At 37.0% G+C, this 17,583-nt stretch overlaps 1 protein-coding gene across 1 annotated transcript; it reads left to right on the forward strand.

The window, feature by feature from the left end:
- Positions 1 to 19: 19 nt before the first annotated feature.
- On the forward strand, positions 20 to 17,558 carry TMEM184C (transmembrane protein 184C). Its single transcript, XM_084884871.1, has 10 exons — positions 20 to 751; positions 6,130 to 6,260; positions 6,366 to 6,402; positions 7,447 to 7,652; positions 10,804 to 10,878; positions 12,184 to 12,277; positions 14,029 to 14,141; positions 15,837 to 15,936; positions 16,428 to 16,599; positions 16,826 to 17,558. The coding sequence occupies exons 1-10, from the start codon at positions 629 to 631 to the stop codon at positions 17,089 to 17,091; spliced, it is 1,317 nt and encodes a 438-aa protein (XP_084740997.1). The 5' UTR covers positions 20 to 628; the 3' UTR covers positions 17,092 to 17,558.
- The last annotated feature ends 25 nt before the right edge of the window (positions 17,559 to 17,583 follow it).

Below are 17,583 nucleotides of genomic sequence, written 5' to 3' on the forward strand. Positions count from 1 at the left end.
GCCCCGCCTGGCACTTTGGACCAATCACCGATCACTTTGGACCGGAAGCCATGGTTTGTCCCTGGGTTCCGCCTTGGGAGGGTGGCCTCCTGGGAGCAGGCCAGGCAATCGTGGGTGTGGAGAGTTTGAGTCTCCCCTTCCGTTTGTCTGAAGAAAAGGGCGCAGAGACCCCTGCGAGCCCAGGAGGTAGGAAGCTCGGCCCCCCCCCCCCCGAGGACGGCAGCTGCGAGGCAGAAGCAAGCTGTGTGCAGGGACCTTAGGAGCCGGTCCGGTTCGGCGCAGCCCTCCAGGCCATGGTGCAGGCAGAGCTCTGGGCGATCCCCAGGTGAGGGCGGCGGCTCCTCGGCCCGGGGTTCCCGCCGCGGGAGGACGGGGTAGATGCGGAGCGGGGAAGGAAGGATGCGGCCCGGCCCGCTGCCCGGGAGCACCCAGAGCGGCCGCCGACGCCGCACCTGCAGCAGACAACACAGCGCAGGCCGAGGCGGCGGCTCCCGCTGCTGGTAAAGTCGCCCGACAGCAGCTTCTCCGTAGTTTGCGAGTGGTTAAAACAGCCAAAGAGCAGGGCTCCCCATCGAAACCTCCTTCGAGCCCCTCTTCCTTGCTGCTCGGAGCTAATTTATGCGGAGACATGCCTTGCACTTGTACCTGGACGAACTGGAGGCTATGGATTCGACCTTTGGTGGCCGTCATCTACCTGGTGGTCATCATGGTCGCAGTGCCCCTTTCCGTGTGGGAATTGCAGAATCTGAAGGTAAGGGGACGGCACCCTCGGCTCTAACCCTTTCTTCTACCTTCCTGCCCATCTTAGGTTGCCCGTTTTTTTACCCTGAATGCCCCAGACTTGATATCCCGAAAACCCTATCATGTAAATGAGCCCAGTGTTAGGATATATAAGCCTGTCTGTTTAGTTTTTCAAAGCATGACACAGCTGGAGGTAGGACCTGGTCAAGAACATAGTTAGGATGTATGAAGGGAGCTGCTGTGTAAAAAGAGCACGGCTTTGTCCTGCAAGTATTCATCCATTCCTTGAAAGTAAGGGGATTTTATTCCTTAAATCTGATCTGTTAAGATGTTGGACTTGATCGTATTAACTACCTTGAAAACCATGTATTGACTTTTATTAGCATTTAATTAGCTTCCTGACTTAAAAGATTCTAGTTGGCTTAACTTTGTTGTTTGTTTTTACTTTAGAAATTAACTCTTAACCAACAAAGGTTTTTCAAAAAGTCCCTTGTATATTTTTTGATGTCATATTCTTATTATGACATCAGTAAAGTACTACAAGCTGGAAGAACCCAAGGTAAATACTTAACTAAGATATGTACTTTATAGAAATTGTATAATGAACTTTAAATTCTAAGTTTAAAATAACCAGAAAGTACTTTTAGTTAGAAACACCTATTTTATAAGACCTATGACAAGACCATGGCTGTTTGAGGTCTTTTATTTGTCTGTTTTGGGTTGGTGGTTGTTGTTGTTTTTCGACTACAGTTGACATTCAATATTGTATTAGTTTCAGGTGTACAGCATAGTGGATAGATGTTTATATTGCTTACAAGGTGATCATCTCAATAAGCTTGCACCCATCTGACACCATACATAATTATTACATTATTATTGACTATATTCCATATGCTGTATCTTATATCCCCATGATTATTTTGTAATTGCTAACTTATATTTTTGTTGTTGTTATTGTTGTTTTAATCCTTACCAGAGGATATTTTCCCATTGATTTTGAGAGAGTGGAAGGGAAGGGGAGAGACAGAGAAAGAGACACATCGATGTAAGAGAGACACACCCATTGGCTGCCTCCTGCACACTGGACCAGGGCCAGGGATCAAGCCTGCAACCCAACTTGTATTTCTTCATACCTTCCATTGGAGGCCTTTAGTTGTGGGAATGATTTTCACATAAGTTCACAAAATTATTTAATATACATTTGTTTTCTGCATGTTCACAAATTAATTTTTGTTCCTTTTCCCAAACTGGCATTGTCCATATAGTTATTTTTATTTTTTAAAAAAATTTTTATTGATTTTTTTTACAGAGAGAAAGGGAGAGAGAGAGAGAGTTAGAAACATCGATGAGAGACATCGACAAGCTGCCTCCTGCACGCCCCCTACTAGGGATGTGCCCACAACCAAGGTACATGCCCTTGACCGGAATGGAACCCAGGACCTTTCAGTCCACAGGCCAGCACTCTATCCACTGAGCCAAACTGGTTTTGGCTATTTTTTTTTTTTTAATAATATTTTTATTGATTTCAGAGAGGAAGGGAGAAGGAAAGAGAAATGGAAACGTCAATGATGAGAGAAAAATCATTGATCAGCTGCCTCCTGCATGCCCCCCACTGGGGATCGAGCCTGCAACTCAGGTATATGCCCTTGTCTGGAATCGAACCCAGGACCCTTCAATCTGCAGGCTGACACTCTGTCCACTGAGCCAAACCAGCCAGGGCCATATAGTTATTTTTAATATTAATACCCCATTCAACCACATTAAATATGTCCTATTTGTTGGATATTTAGGTTTTTCCATCATTTGTTTACTGAAGACATCTTAATACCAATGGGGATTTTTCTACTTTGAAGTTTTTGGAGTATGGTATAGGAAATACTTTTATGGTTAATGATATGCATAGTAGCAATCTATTTTAAGACTTCTCAGATGTTGGTTTCAACTAGTTTTTTAAGTGCCAGCTTTTAAGGAAAATTTTAATCTGCAGTCTCCACTGCTTCTTATCATGTTTTGCCTGGACTATTCTCAACACACCAGCAAAAGTCTTGGATTAAAATTAGCCCTAACAGTTTGGCTCAGTGGATAGAGGGTCAGCCTACGGGTCTTGGGTTCTATTCTGGTCAAGGGCATGTACCTTGGTTGGGGGTACATACCCAGTATGTGCAGGAGGCAGCTTATCGATGTTTCTCTCTCATCGATGTTTCTGACTCTCTATCCCTTCCTTTCTGTAAAAAATCAATAAAATATATATTTTTTTAAAACACATTAAAATGACACTATGTGTGTTCTCTTTTCAAAATTTTCCAGTCACTCCAGTCCCAGATTAAAAGTCATTATCCCACTCTGGCCAGCTTGGCTCAGTGGATGATGGAGCGTTGGCCTGTGGACTGAGGAGTCCCAGGTTCAATTCAGGTCAGGCGCATGTGCCCCTGTTGTGGTGGGTGTGCAGGAGGCAGCTGATCGATGTTTTTCTCTCATCAGTGTTTCTGACTCTCTGTTCCTCTCTCTTCCTCTCTGTGAGAAAATCAGTGAAATGTTAAAAAAAAAAAAAAAAAGTTAGTATCCCTAACTATGGCCATTAAGGCCCAATGTGACCTGACACCAACTTCATTCCATCCCCCTGTGACTTTTCTCAATTCATGAGTTCTCACCAAAGTCTTGCTCAGTCGCGAGGATGAGCATGCACCCTCCTTAAGGCCATTGTACTAACGGGAGTTGTCTGAACTGAGATGGTGTTTAAAGCCATAAAGATGAATGTCATTGTAAGGAAGAAGAACAGGCCAAGGACCTACCACCAAGAGTTAGAGGTCACGTAGAAGAACAGGAACTTAAAAAAACAAGTAGCAACCAGAGGGGAAGTGCAGTGCTAGGAAAGGTGTGTTTCGGTGTTGTTGAGCCATCATTGACTTTCACAAGATAGAAATATAATTTTATAGTGACCCTGATAGTGGTTCAATGGGAATGTAATGGCTGAAACTAGAGAGAATTGTTTGAAAAATGGATGTGGTGGGGTAAAGAAGTGGAATCAAGATATGAAGACAAGTTTTGTTCATTTTTGTTTTGAGTATTTTGACTCCCAAGGGGACCAAGATATGAATGGCATAGTAGATAGGGGTGTGGGATTAGGAGAGCAGGGTTTTTTTTTCCTTGTTGTGTTTTGGTTTTTAAGATTCTAAACACTTGGCTATAGCATGTTCCCAATATTTGGGTATAATTTTTTATTTAACATTCTTAATAACTTGGAAGCATAGGTATTATCTTCATCTTATAGAAATGAAAACCGAGATAAGTGGCTAACGTGACATTGTGGTCAAGTGCTCTCTACAAATATTAATTACCTTTATCATTCTCTTCATCATTATTCACTAAATGAGTTTGTGTATCCAAAACACTTAACATTCTGCTCAGCACATAGTAGGTGCTCAATAAGTCCTAATTACCACAGTTGTTTTTTAAAATAGCATCACTGTTCTTGCATTGGAGCAGTAATTCTTTTTCTTCTGGAGTAACATCTCAATGGGGATTAGGTTCTCAATTGAACATCTAAGGCAAAGTTGTAGCATCTGCCTGAGCCCCAGGTAAAGTAGTTGATATTTAGAAACAGTTTGTATAAAAATGCATGTCTTTTAAACACTAGAATCACAGTGCTCACACTGAAATTGGTGGGAACTGAGATTATAGAAAACGGGAGGTTCCTAATGCTGGTCACATGGCCATGGTGGGGCGCACACATTTTTTGGAATGGCAAGATGACCATCTGATCTATTTAAGCTATTTCTTTCACTCTCTTACTTGGCCAAGTGTGTGTACTTGAAGTCAAGTAAATTAAATGCACAAAAGTCACGATGCTCTGCAGTCATTTTACCCTGCGCCCTGGTCTAAATGCTCCGTAGCTACCTTCTATATTAGTGCTTCTCTCCTCCCCTCAGGAGGATTGGGGAAATGCTCTCCTATTCCTCTGTACTCCGCTTTGAAAGCATTCCACTGAGGGACAATTATCTCACTCCTAGATGCTCATCTTTAATGGTCTTTCCTCTCTATTTTCTTCAAACCTTAGTGTGTGAGGGGAGGGGGGAGATTTCCGCTGCTTATCTCTCCCTTGTTTTGTGAGCCAGGAAACCCTACTCGTGGCTGAGAAATGTAATAATGTTAATGGTACCATATATCAGCATGTCTCAAGTGTACATAATTCAGAGATAAATGTAAATTAAATTAAAGTCAACGTAATAATTATATTAGTTTCTACAGATACCTAGAGTTGACTTATTTTATTGTGTTGCTTAAATATGCATCAAAGAATTTAAATTTCTTATACATATGGCTTTTCATATAGTTCAAAAATTACAACTGTAAAACCAGTGATTCATATTAATGGCATCAATGTGTACAGATGAAACTCAACTACCACTGACAATGTAAAAATGGTTCTAACTCCATGATGCAAGATATTTTAAATCTGTCATCACTATACTGAAATGACTCAATTATCTAATCACTTCTTTTCTGATCGTTTGAAAAAGAACTCTTTCCCTTACAGCACACTGAGGTCACTTTGCCCACCTTTTTTCCTTTAAAAAGTTAGCATTTGCTTTAAGGCAAGAGTCCAAGTTAGTATAAAATTCATTCTCAAGTGCACCTCAGATAGAACAGAGGTTCACATAAATTTGTTTTTATCAAAAAGTATGTGCCTTACTGCAACTCTCCCTAGGATGAGATAATTCAAAGTATATTTTTAGAAGTTATGCTTTTACAGGATAGAATATTGATCAGATATTGACCTAAAAGAGAAATTAGAGCTTTTTTGAGTGTAATATCCCGAGTTGATATTGTTATATATAAAAGGGATAGCATATATTAATACAGTTTACTTGAACAGTAGTTGTTGCATTATTTATCAAACAGGAGGGTTAAAAGACTTAATGCATGTTAGAGTGTCTGATATAGTCAGCATTCAGTAAACGTTGTGTAACAGAATTTGCAGAAAATGTAGGTAGGTTTTTAACTTTCTAGATATAAAAGCAAAGGAATAAACCATATAAAGCTTTTCAGATTTGAGTTGTGTAGAAAATTTGAAAACTCTGTATATCTCCAAACACAATAATCAACTCTAAAGGCCAAATCAGCTGAGGGAAAATGAAATGATGTTAACAGTGTTAATGTACACAACACTATTACAAAAGGCCCCATGAGGAAAAATGCTCAATCCCATGAGGAAAATTCTGCCCCCTCCCTCTACAAAAGTAAGAATAGGCTGCTTATTAAAGAATATATAAGAAATGGCTACTAGTCATTTGGAAAATATTAAGCCCCATTAATAATTAAATAAATAAGAATATTTAGTTTTTAATATCAGAGCATTTATACCAGCGTGTTCTTCTGCTTCTTAAGGTTGGAATACACACCAAGGCTTGGTTTATTGCTGGAATATTTTTGTTGTTGACTATACCTATATCACTATGGGGGATATTGCAACATTTAGTGCATTATACACAACCTGAACTACAGAAACCAATAATAAGGTAAATCTTAATATATTTTGAATCTACTGTATTAGTGTTGTTGTTGGCTTACTTCATAAATATAATGTAAAAATGTTTTTAATTTATGTTTTGCTCTTCAAATAGGATTCTTTGGATGGTACCCATTTACAGTTTAGATAGTGTAAGTATGTTTCATTTTATCTCTTAACTAAGGACTTTTTTGAAGATACTAACTAGCAGAATGCTTAAAATAATTAATTTGACAGTAAGAATCAAATGAAGAAAAGTGAAAAGATTCACTTGTTTTCAATGTTGATAAAGAAGGTAAAGTACAACAATAGAAAAGGCAGATATTTAACATTTTTAAAAATCTGTAGCTGTTCACCATCTCCCCTGAGCATGCCCTCACCTTTCCCCTTCGCCCTTCTTCCCCCTGCCCCCAGATCTATTCTCTCACCTTTCCCCTTCCCCCTTCTTCCTCCTGCCCCCAGATCCATTCCCTCACCTTTCCTCTTCCCCCTTCTTCCTCCTGCCCCCAGATCCATCCCTCACCTTTCCTCTTCCCCCTTCTTCCTCCTGCCCCCAGATCTATTCTCTCCTGAGCCCATTTCTTCCACCCCTCACTCCTACTCTGTGATGATTTTCTAAATAAACATTCTCTTATTTAAAACAAACAAAAAAAAAAACTATAGTTGTTTTCTTTGCTTGATCTTTTAAGATTTCAGACTAGTAGCTATTAGCCCTAAAAGAATGCAGTGTTTAAATTGATATCATCATCCTTTTTACTTACTAAATCTTTTATTTCAACAACAATAAAAAAACCTTCCCAATGGATCCCAGCACAGTTTTTACAGGTGACTGCTTTAATTTGATTCAGTATAAAGGAAGTGCTTTTCACAGCATTTTCTATGATCATGTCAAGAAAATTTTCAGGTTTTATTTAAAAACCCAAGTGAATGTAATTTAGCTTCTTTCTTCATATTCATTATTTACCCCCAAACATGGACGTTTTCATTTACCAATATCCAAAATGTTTACTGCTTTTAGAAATTCATCTCACAGATTGTCTGGTAACCCTTATAATAATAAATTTTCAAAAATTTGACGTCAATCTGTGGCAAGTACAAAAATTAGTTTATTATGGATATGAATTGGAGTGGTAATTCATTGTATCTTAACTGAAACTATTTTTAATATCTGTGCTTTTTTTTTATTTTTTATATAGTGGGTAGCTTTGAAATATCCCAGCATTGCAATATACGTGGATACCTGCAGAGAATGTTATGAAGCTTATGTCATTTACAACTTTATGGGATTCCTTACCAATTATCTAACTAACCGGTATCCGAATCTGGTATTAATCCTGGAAGCCAAAGATCAACAGAAACATATCCCTCCTTTATGTTGCTGTCCACCATGGACTATGGGAGAGTAAGTATGCTTTGTTTTAGTTCTTTTATGTTTTGGTTTTATTTAAGCTGTCATTTCTCTGCAAAGCTGTGTTAAGTACTATGAGCAGGACAAAGTAATCTGAGTCCCTAACCTTGGTAGTTCATAGTCAAGTTTGAAGACTAAAACAACACATTTTTAGAATCTACACATGATTAGTTTCTTTTACATAATTCATTCTAAATAGAAAACTTAAAATATTGTGGGTGTAAACCTTAGAAATCATTTCATTAACCCCCTTTACAATTGGAAACCAGGGTCTGCAGAAATTTACTCAAGATGATAAAGCTAGTTAATGACAAAATCAAATGGTTTTTTTTTATATCTAGTGAAAGGATCATGGTTTTTTGCCTTTAACCTAATGTAGTGAATTGGGTTTGTGAGTTTTCTAAAATTAAAAAACTTGCTTTCAAGGATAAATGTAAAGTGATTATGATGTATCATCTGTTTTTCTATAAGATTTGGTTTGCTAATATTTTGTTTAGAATTTTTACATGAGTAAAATTGCCCTTTCTTATACCTTCCCTGTTTGGTTTTGATATCCAGGCTATAATGCTTGAATAGGAATTACTGCCTTTTATTTGCGTACTAGGGGCCTGGTGCACAAAATTTGTGCACTAGGTGTGGTGGGGAGGTGGGGGCAGTCCTCAGTCCAGCCTGTGTCCTCTCGCAATCCAGGAGCCCTTGGCAGATGTCTGACTGATGGGGAGTGGGCCTAAGCAATCAGTTGGAAATCCTTAGTGCTGTAGCGGAGGCAGGAGAGGCTTCCACTACAGCCGCTGAGCTCACCAGCCATGACTCCAGCTCAGAGCTTCTGGCTGAGCAGCGTTCCCCCTGTGGGAACGTACTGACCACCAGGGGGCAGCTCCTGCATTGAGCCTCTATCCCCTGGTGGTTGGTCAGTGCACATCATAGGGACAGTCAGAGGAACAGATAGTTCCTCCATTTGGTCGATTTGCATATTAGCCTTTTATTTATGTATAGGATTTCAAAAAGAGATTGTGACCTATACCTTGAAAGATTAGGCCTGGACTTTTCATTGTGGGTTGACATTATAGAACTAGGCATGCTTCCTGTTGTTTCTGGAATCGTGTGTGTGTGAGCACGCGTGCGCGCGCTTTTAATTATAGTTTTTAGATAAAGTTTAAAATACATGGGCATACATTAGTTTATAACTTCATCTCTTTTGGATCTATTGTGCTGACTCCTATGTTATGACTTATATTATTGTTACATAAGATCTATGTTGTTAGTATCTTTATCTTTTTCTTGAAAAAGTCTTGCCAAAGTTCCCCTAGTTTTCTCAAGGACTGATTTTTTTGTTTTGTTGAGTCTCTCTAGAGTATATTTGTTTTCTATTTCATTATTTTTGCTCTGTTTTTTTCTTTTTAATTTCTTTTGGTTTACTTCATTCTTTTCCTAACATATTAGAACCTTAGCTTTTTAATTTATAGCCTTACTTCCTTTTTTTAACATACATTTGAAACTATACACTTCATTTTAAATTCTACATTCACTCCTTGCATCTCAGTTAAATCACTTCCTCAAAAGTATTTTAAAAATTTCTTTAGTTTTAGACTTATCCAAAATATCTTTATTTTGTCCTCATTCTTGAAAGATTGTTTTGCTGGATGTAGTTCTTATGTTGATAGGAATTTTCTCCGAGTATTTTGAAGAGTTTATTCCACCTAATTCTGGCTTCAGTTTTTACTGTTAACCCTCGACTGTTAGTCTACTTGTCTTTCCATTATAGGTGACCTGTCTCCCAACTGCGTTTTAGACCTTATCTGTCTGTGATGTTTTGCAGTTTATTAAGTATCTAGGTTTTTTTGTTTTATTTTTAGTCCTGCTTAATTTACAGTGTGCCTCAAACTTGTAAATTCATGTTTTTCATCAGTTTTGAAAAGTTCTCAGCCATAATTTTTTTCTGATGTTGCCTTTCCTCTACTCAGTCTTTTGTAACTCTGACTATATGTTAGAATTGATTCTATTTCATTCTTTGCAACTCATTCACATTGTCTCTTTGTCTCACCAATTATTTCAGATAAATCTTATAGTTCATTAATTCTCCACAGCTTTCAGTGGTATCTAATTGGCTATTTAATCAATCTCTGTAGTCACCCTTAATGGTCTCAGGTTTGGTGTGGCACTCAACTCGTAGAATACTATAGGCTCAAGCTTTGTAAAGCTTATGGGACAGGAAGCACACCACATACAGCCAAAGGATGCTCCTCAAGAGATCCTACAACAAGTCCAAGTACAATTCCTAGACACCACAGGGAGCATGCTTGCTGCTAAGTGGGAGTGAACCACCTCAGCACAGGGAAGGCTCTCAGCACACAGAACGCCAAGTTATGCAGACCTAGTAACATAGCATCTGAAGGTCTACATGCCAGGCTCACAATATTCTCATTCTAGATGTAATTCTTAAGTTAGGGAATTCATAATACATGACAGTGATAACTAGTTTTCCTGATAGGAGTGTTAAATAAGCATTTGTTCTCAAATCCACTTGGTCTTTTAAGACTTACACAAGGCTCTCAGGTGGAAAGTCTTTTTTTTGGTAGTTGATTTGGGACTTTTTGTTTTTGTTTGTTATTGCTTATGAAATTTCCTCTGTATTTGAGTGATGCCAGCAATAGAATAAAAACTGTTTATATAGGATTTTTATTTTGTCCTTTCAGAGTACCTAGTCATTGATAGTCTCTGGAGTGCCACTTAACTACCAAACTTGAAAGGAAACTGAATCCTAAAATGTAAATATTTCCTAACTTGCATGTGTGCATGCTTTCACATACACATGCACACACACACAATTCGTTTGTTAGTCAGTTTTCCTTCCAGAAACACAGAGACCCATGTTTTTTCTTTTGATCTGTGCAGCACTAATTTGACACTATACACAAGGGTCCTGCAGAAGATATAGTTGTCAAATAATTTTAAAAATAGTATTTAAATAATTTGTTTGCTACCACACATTCCTCCCCAGTTGCCATTTAGAATGACTAAGTTAAAAGAATTAAATACAAATATGGCATCATTTGTTAAAGTGATTATAATTTGGGAGCTTTGGAGAAAATATGATACTATTTAAATGAGTAGCTGAAAATACTAAGTTCTTTTTCTTTGGCAGAGTATTGCTGTTTAGGTGCAAACTGGGTGTATTGCAGTATACAGTTGTCAGACCATTCACCACCATCATTGCTTTGTAAGTACATAGAGCTTATATTATCATTTATTTTTTTCCAAATCCTCATGCTCTTATGTGGTACAACTGAGTAGAAAAACATAAAAAGAATGTTAATTTACTTGTTTATAACATAGGTGTAGTCTTACTGAAAAAAAAAAACAATATATAAAAACCCAACTATATGAAATCAGGTGACCATTTATAGGCAAAGATTTGCCACAAAGTTCTTCTAAATAATATTCTCTCTAGAACTTTCCGGAAATCATTTAAAAAATACTTGCTTTTTAAAATACTAGTTCACACAGCTTTACAGAAACATCTATTACAAGAAGTTAAAGTATGCTACTTTAGATTCATTGCATGGTTTTATTTTCTAAATAGTTAAGTTAGAATATGAACACTATATTCTAAGGAAGAAATCATATTTTTATTTTTTAATAATTCTGTCAAGGCTTAGTACTTGAGGTAAAAATAAGCTACCTGGTGGTAATTAATCCCTACAAATTTAAAAACATCAAATAATGTAAAGCAAGTATATTACATGTTTTATCTGCTAGTCATTAACATTCTGCATGGTTACAGAGGAAGAAAAGGAAGACAAAGGAGGAAAATATTCAATTATTCTACCTTTGAGCTAGCAATTTTTAGTGATATTTAACTTGGAGTTCAGACTAATTCACTTATTTATGAAGGTATGCTTTATTTTCTGCAGTTTAGAAACGAGGTAATCATATAAGTTAAAACTTAGATGTGGGTCTTCATAAAATTTACCTCCAAGCCCTGGCCTGTGTGGCTCAGTTGGTTGGGCATCATCCCTTGCGCCAAAAAGGTTGCCGGTTTGATTCCCGAACAGGGCAGATGCCCAGGTTGTGGGCTCAATCACTGGTAGGGCATGCAGGAGACAGCTCATCCACGTTACACTCTCATATTAATGTTTCTCTCTTTTCCCTTCTCTAAAAATCAATAAACTATTCTTTAAAAAAAAATTACAATTTGGGTGAAAACATTAGAGTTGTACTTACAGACCTGCATTTTATAACAGTCGAGCTTTTGAAAACAAGGCAGCATAATTTTTTTGAATCTATATATAACTAACCTTTCCAGTTCAATGTTTGTATCTTACTTTGGATTTACTTTAAGTTGGAGGTACAATCATGTAACATTTATAGAAAAAATGTGTGTTTTTTTTTAACCACCTCTATGATAAAATCAAGTAATTATCTATAGGATCTTTTAAATAAACTGACTTCTAAATGTAAGTATTGCTGTCTGTGCTAAATTTATTAGTTAATCATAAATTTGTCTCATTTTTATCATATTTAGAATCTGTGAGCTGCTTGGTGTATATGATGAAGGCAATTTCAGTTTTTCAAATGCTTGGACTTACTTGGTTATTATAAACAATATGTCACAATTAGTAAGTACACATTCTAACTGTACTTAGTATTTATAACTCTAGATTCTTAGGGAAAGTTTTTTTGGGAATAAGTTTTACTTTTTTATCTTGAAATTAGATTTATAGGAAGAATTTCAAGAAACTGTAACATATCTTTATACATATATAAAGGTATAATATCTTTGTTAATTACTTGGTGACTTATATCTTAACTTGCCATCATGTTTGTTCATTTGGTTCTGGGTACTTATTGCACAATTTGTGGATATGTCATAAATAAAAGCACAATTCCCTCCCTTAAAAAAAAAATATTTTGGGCATATTCAGTAAGATTCTTTCATATATTTGGAATTAAAAACAAATTGAGAATGCTAAGTTTAAAAAAATTATGTTCTAGATACTGAATTGCTCAAATATATAATTATCTGATTCTTTCAACTTAATGTACACTTTATTTAAAATATTTTAATACTTTCAGCAAAATAGTAATTTAGATTATGTGGCATTCATGTTGGTTTTAGCCTTGGCTGTGTAGCTCAGTTGATTAGAAAGTCATCCCAATATACCTAGGTTGCAGATTCAGTCCCAAGTCAGGCCATATACAAGCATCAACTAATGGGTGCATGGATAGATTTGAAACAAGTCACTGTTTCTCTCTCCCTCTAAAAATAAATAAAAATTAAAAAAAAAAATTTTAACCAAATGCCTGTGTATTCAAAGCTTTCTCATGTGTTTCTATTCTTTGGGACCAGTAATTCCATTTCTGGGAATGCATCCTCAAGTAATGGTCAGAAGTACTTAAGCTTTGATTGTCATGGTATATAGAGGCCTGGTGCATGAAATTTGTGCACAGGGCGGTTGAGTCCCTCAGCTTAGCCTGTGCCCTCTTGCAATCTGGGACTCTACCCTTGTTTGTAAGAGCGAAAGAGTGAAAACAATCCTAAACCCAGTGTTGGGGACTGGTGAAATATACTATGGTCCTTCCACTTAATATTTGGCAGTTATTAAAAATAATTTTCATGAAACTTATGGAAAGTAAGGTTAAGGGGGGGATAATCAGGCAACAAAATTTTGTTTTTAGTTGATGATGCCTGTTAAAAACCATTTTAGTTGGATAATGGGCCTATGAGCAACTTAATACATTACTGCTTTGATATTCTAACTATCTTAAGTGAACATTTTATTTTAATGGAAAAAGTAAACTTTTAGAAAAATGTTTACTGCTATGCAACACTACATTAGGTCATTGCAACTAATTTTTTTCAATATTTAAGTCTTGAGCATTTATTATATAATATAAAAGTAAATTCAGCTGGATTAATATATTGCCCTCAAGAAAAATTATCTCCCTGATTCCTTGCTTTCAGATATCATGGTTACAGTTTTATTGAAAAGTATTTTTTTAATATGACTTATAATGAATAGCTCAACTCTTGTAAAATTAGTGATAATTGATAAGCAGATAATGTTTTAATTTCTTCTATGCATGGCCATGATTTGTTCCTTGTTTCTGGGCCCAAATAAGTGAAATGCTTAAAACCATTTTTAGGGGAAATGTTATACATCTCTTCTGAGAAATTTCATGTCATGTATATTCATCCACAGTAAACTACAAAAGCTTGTTGTTAATCTAAAAATACTATAATAAAGTCTAGAAACATTTGCATGAAACCTTACTCTGTACCAGGTCTCTGCTTTATAACTTTAATATTTCTAATACCATATTTAGTTATTCTTAATGAAGAAGTTTAATTTTTTAATCTTGTTTCTAGTTTGCCATGTACTGTCTATTGCTGTTTTATAAAGTACTGAAGGAAGAACTGAGTCCAATACAGCCTGTTGGCAAGTTTCTTTGTGTAAAGCTGGTGGTTTTTGTTTCTTTTTGGTAAGTATTTATCTTAAACTAGAGGCCCAGTGCACAAGAATTTGTGCACTGGAGCGGGGAGGGTCCCTCAGCCCAGCCTGTCCTCTCGCAGTCCGGGATCCCTCGGGGAATGTCCACCTACTGACTTAGGCCCATTCTCCAGGGGATGGGGCCTAAGCTGACAGACATCCCTCTGAGAGCCCAGGAGCCCTCAGGGGATGTCCGACTGCGGCTTAGGCCCGCTTCTTGGGGAGCAGACCTAAGCCTCCGTCAGACATCCATAGCGCTGCCGAGGAGGCGGGAGAGGCTCCTGCCGCTGCGCTCACAGTCCGCCGGCTTATGGCTAAGCGGAGATCCCCCTGTGGGAGAGCACTGACCACCAGTGGGGGCAGCTCCTGCATTGAGCATCTGCCCCCTGGGGGTCAGTGTGCATCATAGCGAACAGTCCTTCCTAGTTCCTAGTTGTTCCGCCATTAGGGTCAATTTGCATATTACCCTTTTATTATATAAGATGTTTTCATTTCATAAGGACAATAAAACTGTTGACTAGGGAGGATTTTTAAAATAGTTTTAATATAGTGCTCGCTTCGGCAGCACATATACTAAAATAGTTTTAATATAGAGGTTGAATTAAAATGTCTCTAATTACCTTTTCAAAAGTTCATCCTTTTAGCCTTTCTTGGTTTTTCATAAGGAAATAATCAGATGGCCACTGTAACATTTATAAGAAGAAAATAATTTGAGCCAGGCCGGTGTTGGTTCAACTCACTAGTTCTATTACTGGTCAGGGCACATGTCCGGGTTGCAGGCTCCCTCCCCAGTAGGGGTGGAGGGGTTGTGCAGGAAGCAGCCTACCCATGTGTCTCTCTCATTGAAGTTATCGATGTATCTATTTTGATCTTCCCTTTATCTCCCTTTCTCTCCAAAAATTAATTTAAAAAAAAACATTTTAAAAATTAAAAAAAAATACTTTGAAACAACCTAAATGTCTCAACACTAGAGGAATCATTAAAATAAATCATGGTGTTTTCACATAAGAAAATACTTTGTAGTTTGCAGTAAAATAGAATATTTAATAATGTGAGAAAATATTAGTAGGAGAGGGCATGAGTGGGGTTTGGGGGGCAATAAGGGGATAAAGATACATATGTAATACCTTAATAAAGAAAAAAATAATTAAAATTTTTTAAAGGCAGGCCCTTGTCATTGGGTTCAGTGGTTAGAGCAGTGGTTCCCACCATGGGGCACATGCCCCACAGGGGGGCAATTTGATTTTTAAGGGGGGCCCTTTTTGGTGCACAGGCTGATACTCTAACCACTGAGCACACCAGCCAGGGCTACCTTTTATTTCATTTTAAGTGCCTATTGTACAGTGTGTTAGCTTTATCTATGTATAGGAAGAACTTAAGTCTAATTTAAGTTCACACACTTTCAAAACAAAAAGATATAAACTAAGCAGTGAAGTTCCAAGAATAATAGTAATTCAAATGCATGTGATGAAACTCTACTAGAAGAGTAAATTTGTAAAACCAGTAAGTATATTTAATATAGACACACAATGTCTTCAAGAATATGCTGTGAAGGCAGGGTGTGGTGGTGGTGGTGGTGTGGTCCACAGGTAGTGCTGGGGTTTAACTTTAAAATGGCGTATTTTTAAAACAATTGCTCATTTTATGCTTGATGTAGATTTGGCATTTACCTTTTCCTAACATATAGGCAAGCTGCAGTTATTGCTTTGTTGGTAAAAGTTGGCGTTATTTCTGAAACACACACATGGGAATGGCGAACTGTAGAAGCTGTGGCTACAGGCCTCCAGGTAAGTAGTGCTTTCTCTGAATTCAATAGAACTTGACTATTTGTTAAGTGTGCTTATGTAAAACATTTTATCTTTTAAACCTGACAATGTGCAGGCTATGGGACTACTGTTATCCTCACTTTACAGGTGAAATGGAGGAAGCCTAGAGAAATTGGTCATTGATTACTAATTTGTAGAGCCAAGAATACAACCTAGATTTTGTTATTCCTAGTCAATTTATCTTTCTGCACTTCTTCTCTTAGTTCTTGAACAGTGGATTGAGCTTTCGATGTACTTTGCTAAGAAATACTTGACTAAGTAATGCAAAATACATGTAAATTTTTGGCTTTTTTTTTTTTGAGGTAAAAAAATAATTTTGGAAAATGATTATGAGAAAAACCGCAGCTATTGATACTTAAGTACTTTTGAAGAAGTGTTTTTTGAAAAGGTAGTGTTTTCCCTTTACCTGCAAAACTAGATTTAAACCAAAGATGACTGATTTTTTGTTGTAGGACTTTATTATTTGTATTGAGATGTTCCTGGCTGCTATTGCTCATCACTACACTTTCTCATATAAACCATATGTCCAAGAAGCAGAAGAAGGCTCATGCTTTGATTCCTTTCTTGCTATGTGGGATGTTTCAGACATTAGGGATGATATTTCTGAACAAGTAAGGCATGTTGGTAAGTACCAGTCATTGAATTTATCCAAATAGGTAACTTTTGTAAGGGCAATTTAGTAGCTATTTACCTTAAGAGATTAAAAGACTTTGTTTAAAGCAGTACCACAATAAGCCTCTTCAAATAGGGAGGAGGGTAAGGGAGCTTATTTTTAGCATACAAATTTATAAAGGTAAAATACGACAACTTACTCTTTGGCTAATTTGAAAACCTTTATATTACCTTAAAGGAAGGACAGTCATGGGACATCCTAGGAAAAAATTTTTCCCCGAGGATCAAGATCAAAATGAACATACAAGCTTGTTATCATCATCATCACAAGATGCAATTTCTGTCACCTCTTCTGTGCCGCCTTCCCCCATGGGTCACTATCAAGGGTTTGGACGTACTTTGACTCCCCAGACTACCCTTACTGTAGCTGATGTATCTGATGAAATATATAATGATACTACAGAAGAGAAAAGCGAACCTTCAGATAAACCCGTGGTCTCCTGAACAGTGTGTGTACACAGACTGCACTACTGTTACCATGTTACTTCAATACCTGGTATCACGTTGCTCAGGATTTTGTGCTTGGGACAAGCCATAAATGATGGAACACTGCAACACAAAGATAGGCGGAGGCCAGGTACTACTGGTTTTATATAACTAAATTTTGTATGTCACAAATAACCAGTCTAAATATCTTAGACTTAGACTCTAAGATTTCTTCACATTAGAGTATTGCATACTCAAATGGTAGAAAATGACTATACTAAAAGTTCTTGATGTTACATGCTTTATCAAGAGGATGGTCATAAAAAAATAATAATCAATGCTTCCTACCGCTGCTGCATGAAAATAATGCTTTGGAATTAGCAGAAAGTATAATTCAGAAATATGAATTAGTGGAACATAATCATAATCATGTGCCATATATTTCTCAACTGGATGTCTTTCAATAAATAATAATTTATCATTTATTTTCTGCAACTCTATGTCTCTCAT

This window comes from Pipistrellus hanaki (genome assembly GCF_964339955.1).
Source record: "Pipistrellus hanaki genome assembly, chromosome: 5".
NCBI lineage: Eukaryota > Metazoa > Chordata > Mammalia > Chiroptera > Vespertilionidae > Pipistrellus > Pipistrellus hanaki.

Excerpts from the sequence above, each read along its gene's own strand:
- TMEM184C (XM_084884871.1), top strand. The coding sequence starts at position 629 with ATGCCTTGCACTTGTACCTGGACGAACTGGAGGCTATGGATTCGACCT. Across the intron at positions 752-6,129 it reads GGGAATTGCAGAATCTGAAG|GTTGGAATACACACCAAGGC; the intron begins GTAAGGGGACGG and ends CTGCTTCTTAAG. Across the intron at positions 6,261-6,365 it reads CTACAGAAACCAATAATAAG|GATTCTTTGGATGGTACCCA; the intron begins GTAAATCTTAAT and ends CTCTTCAAATAG.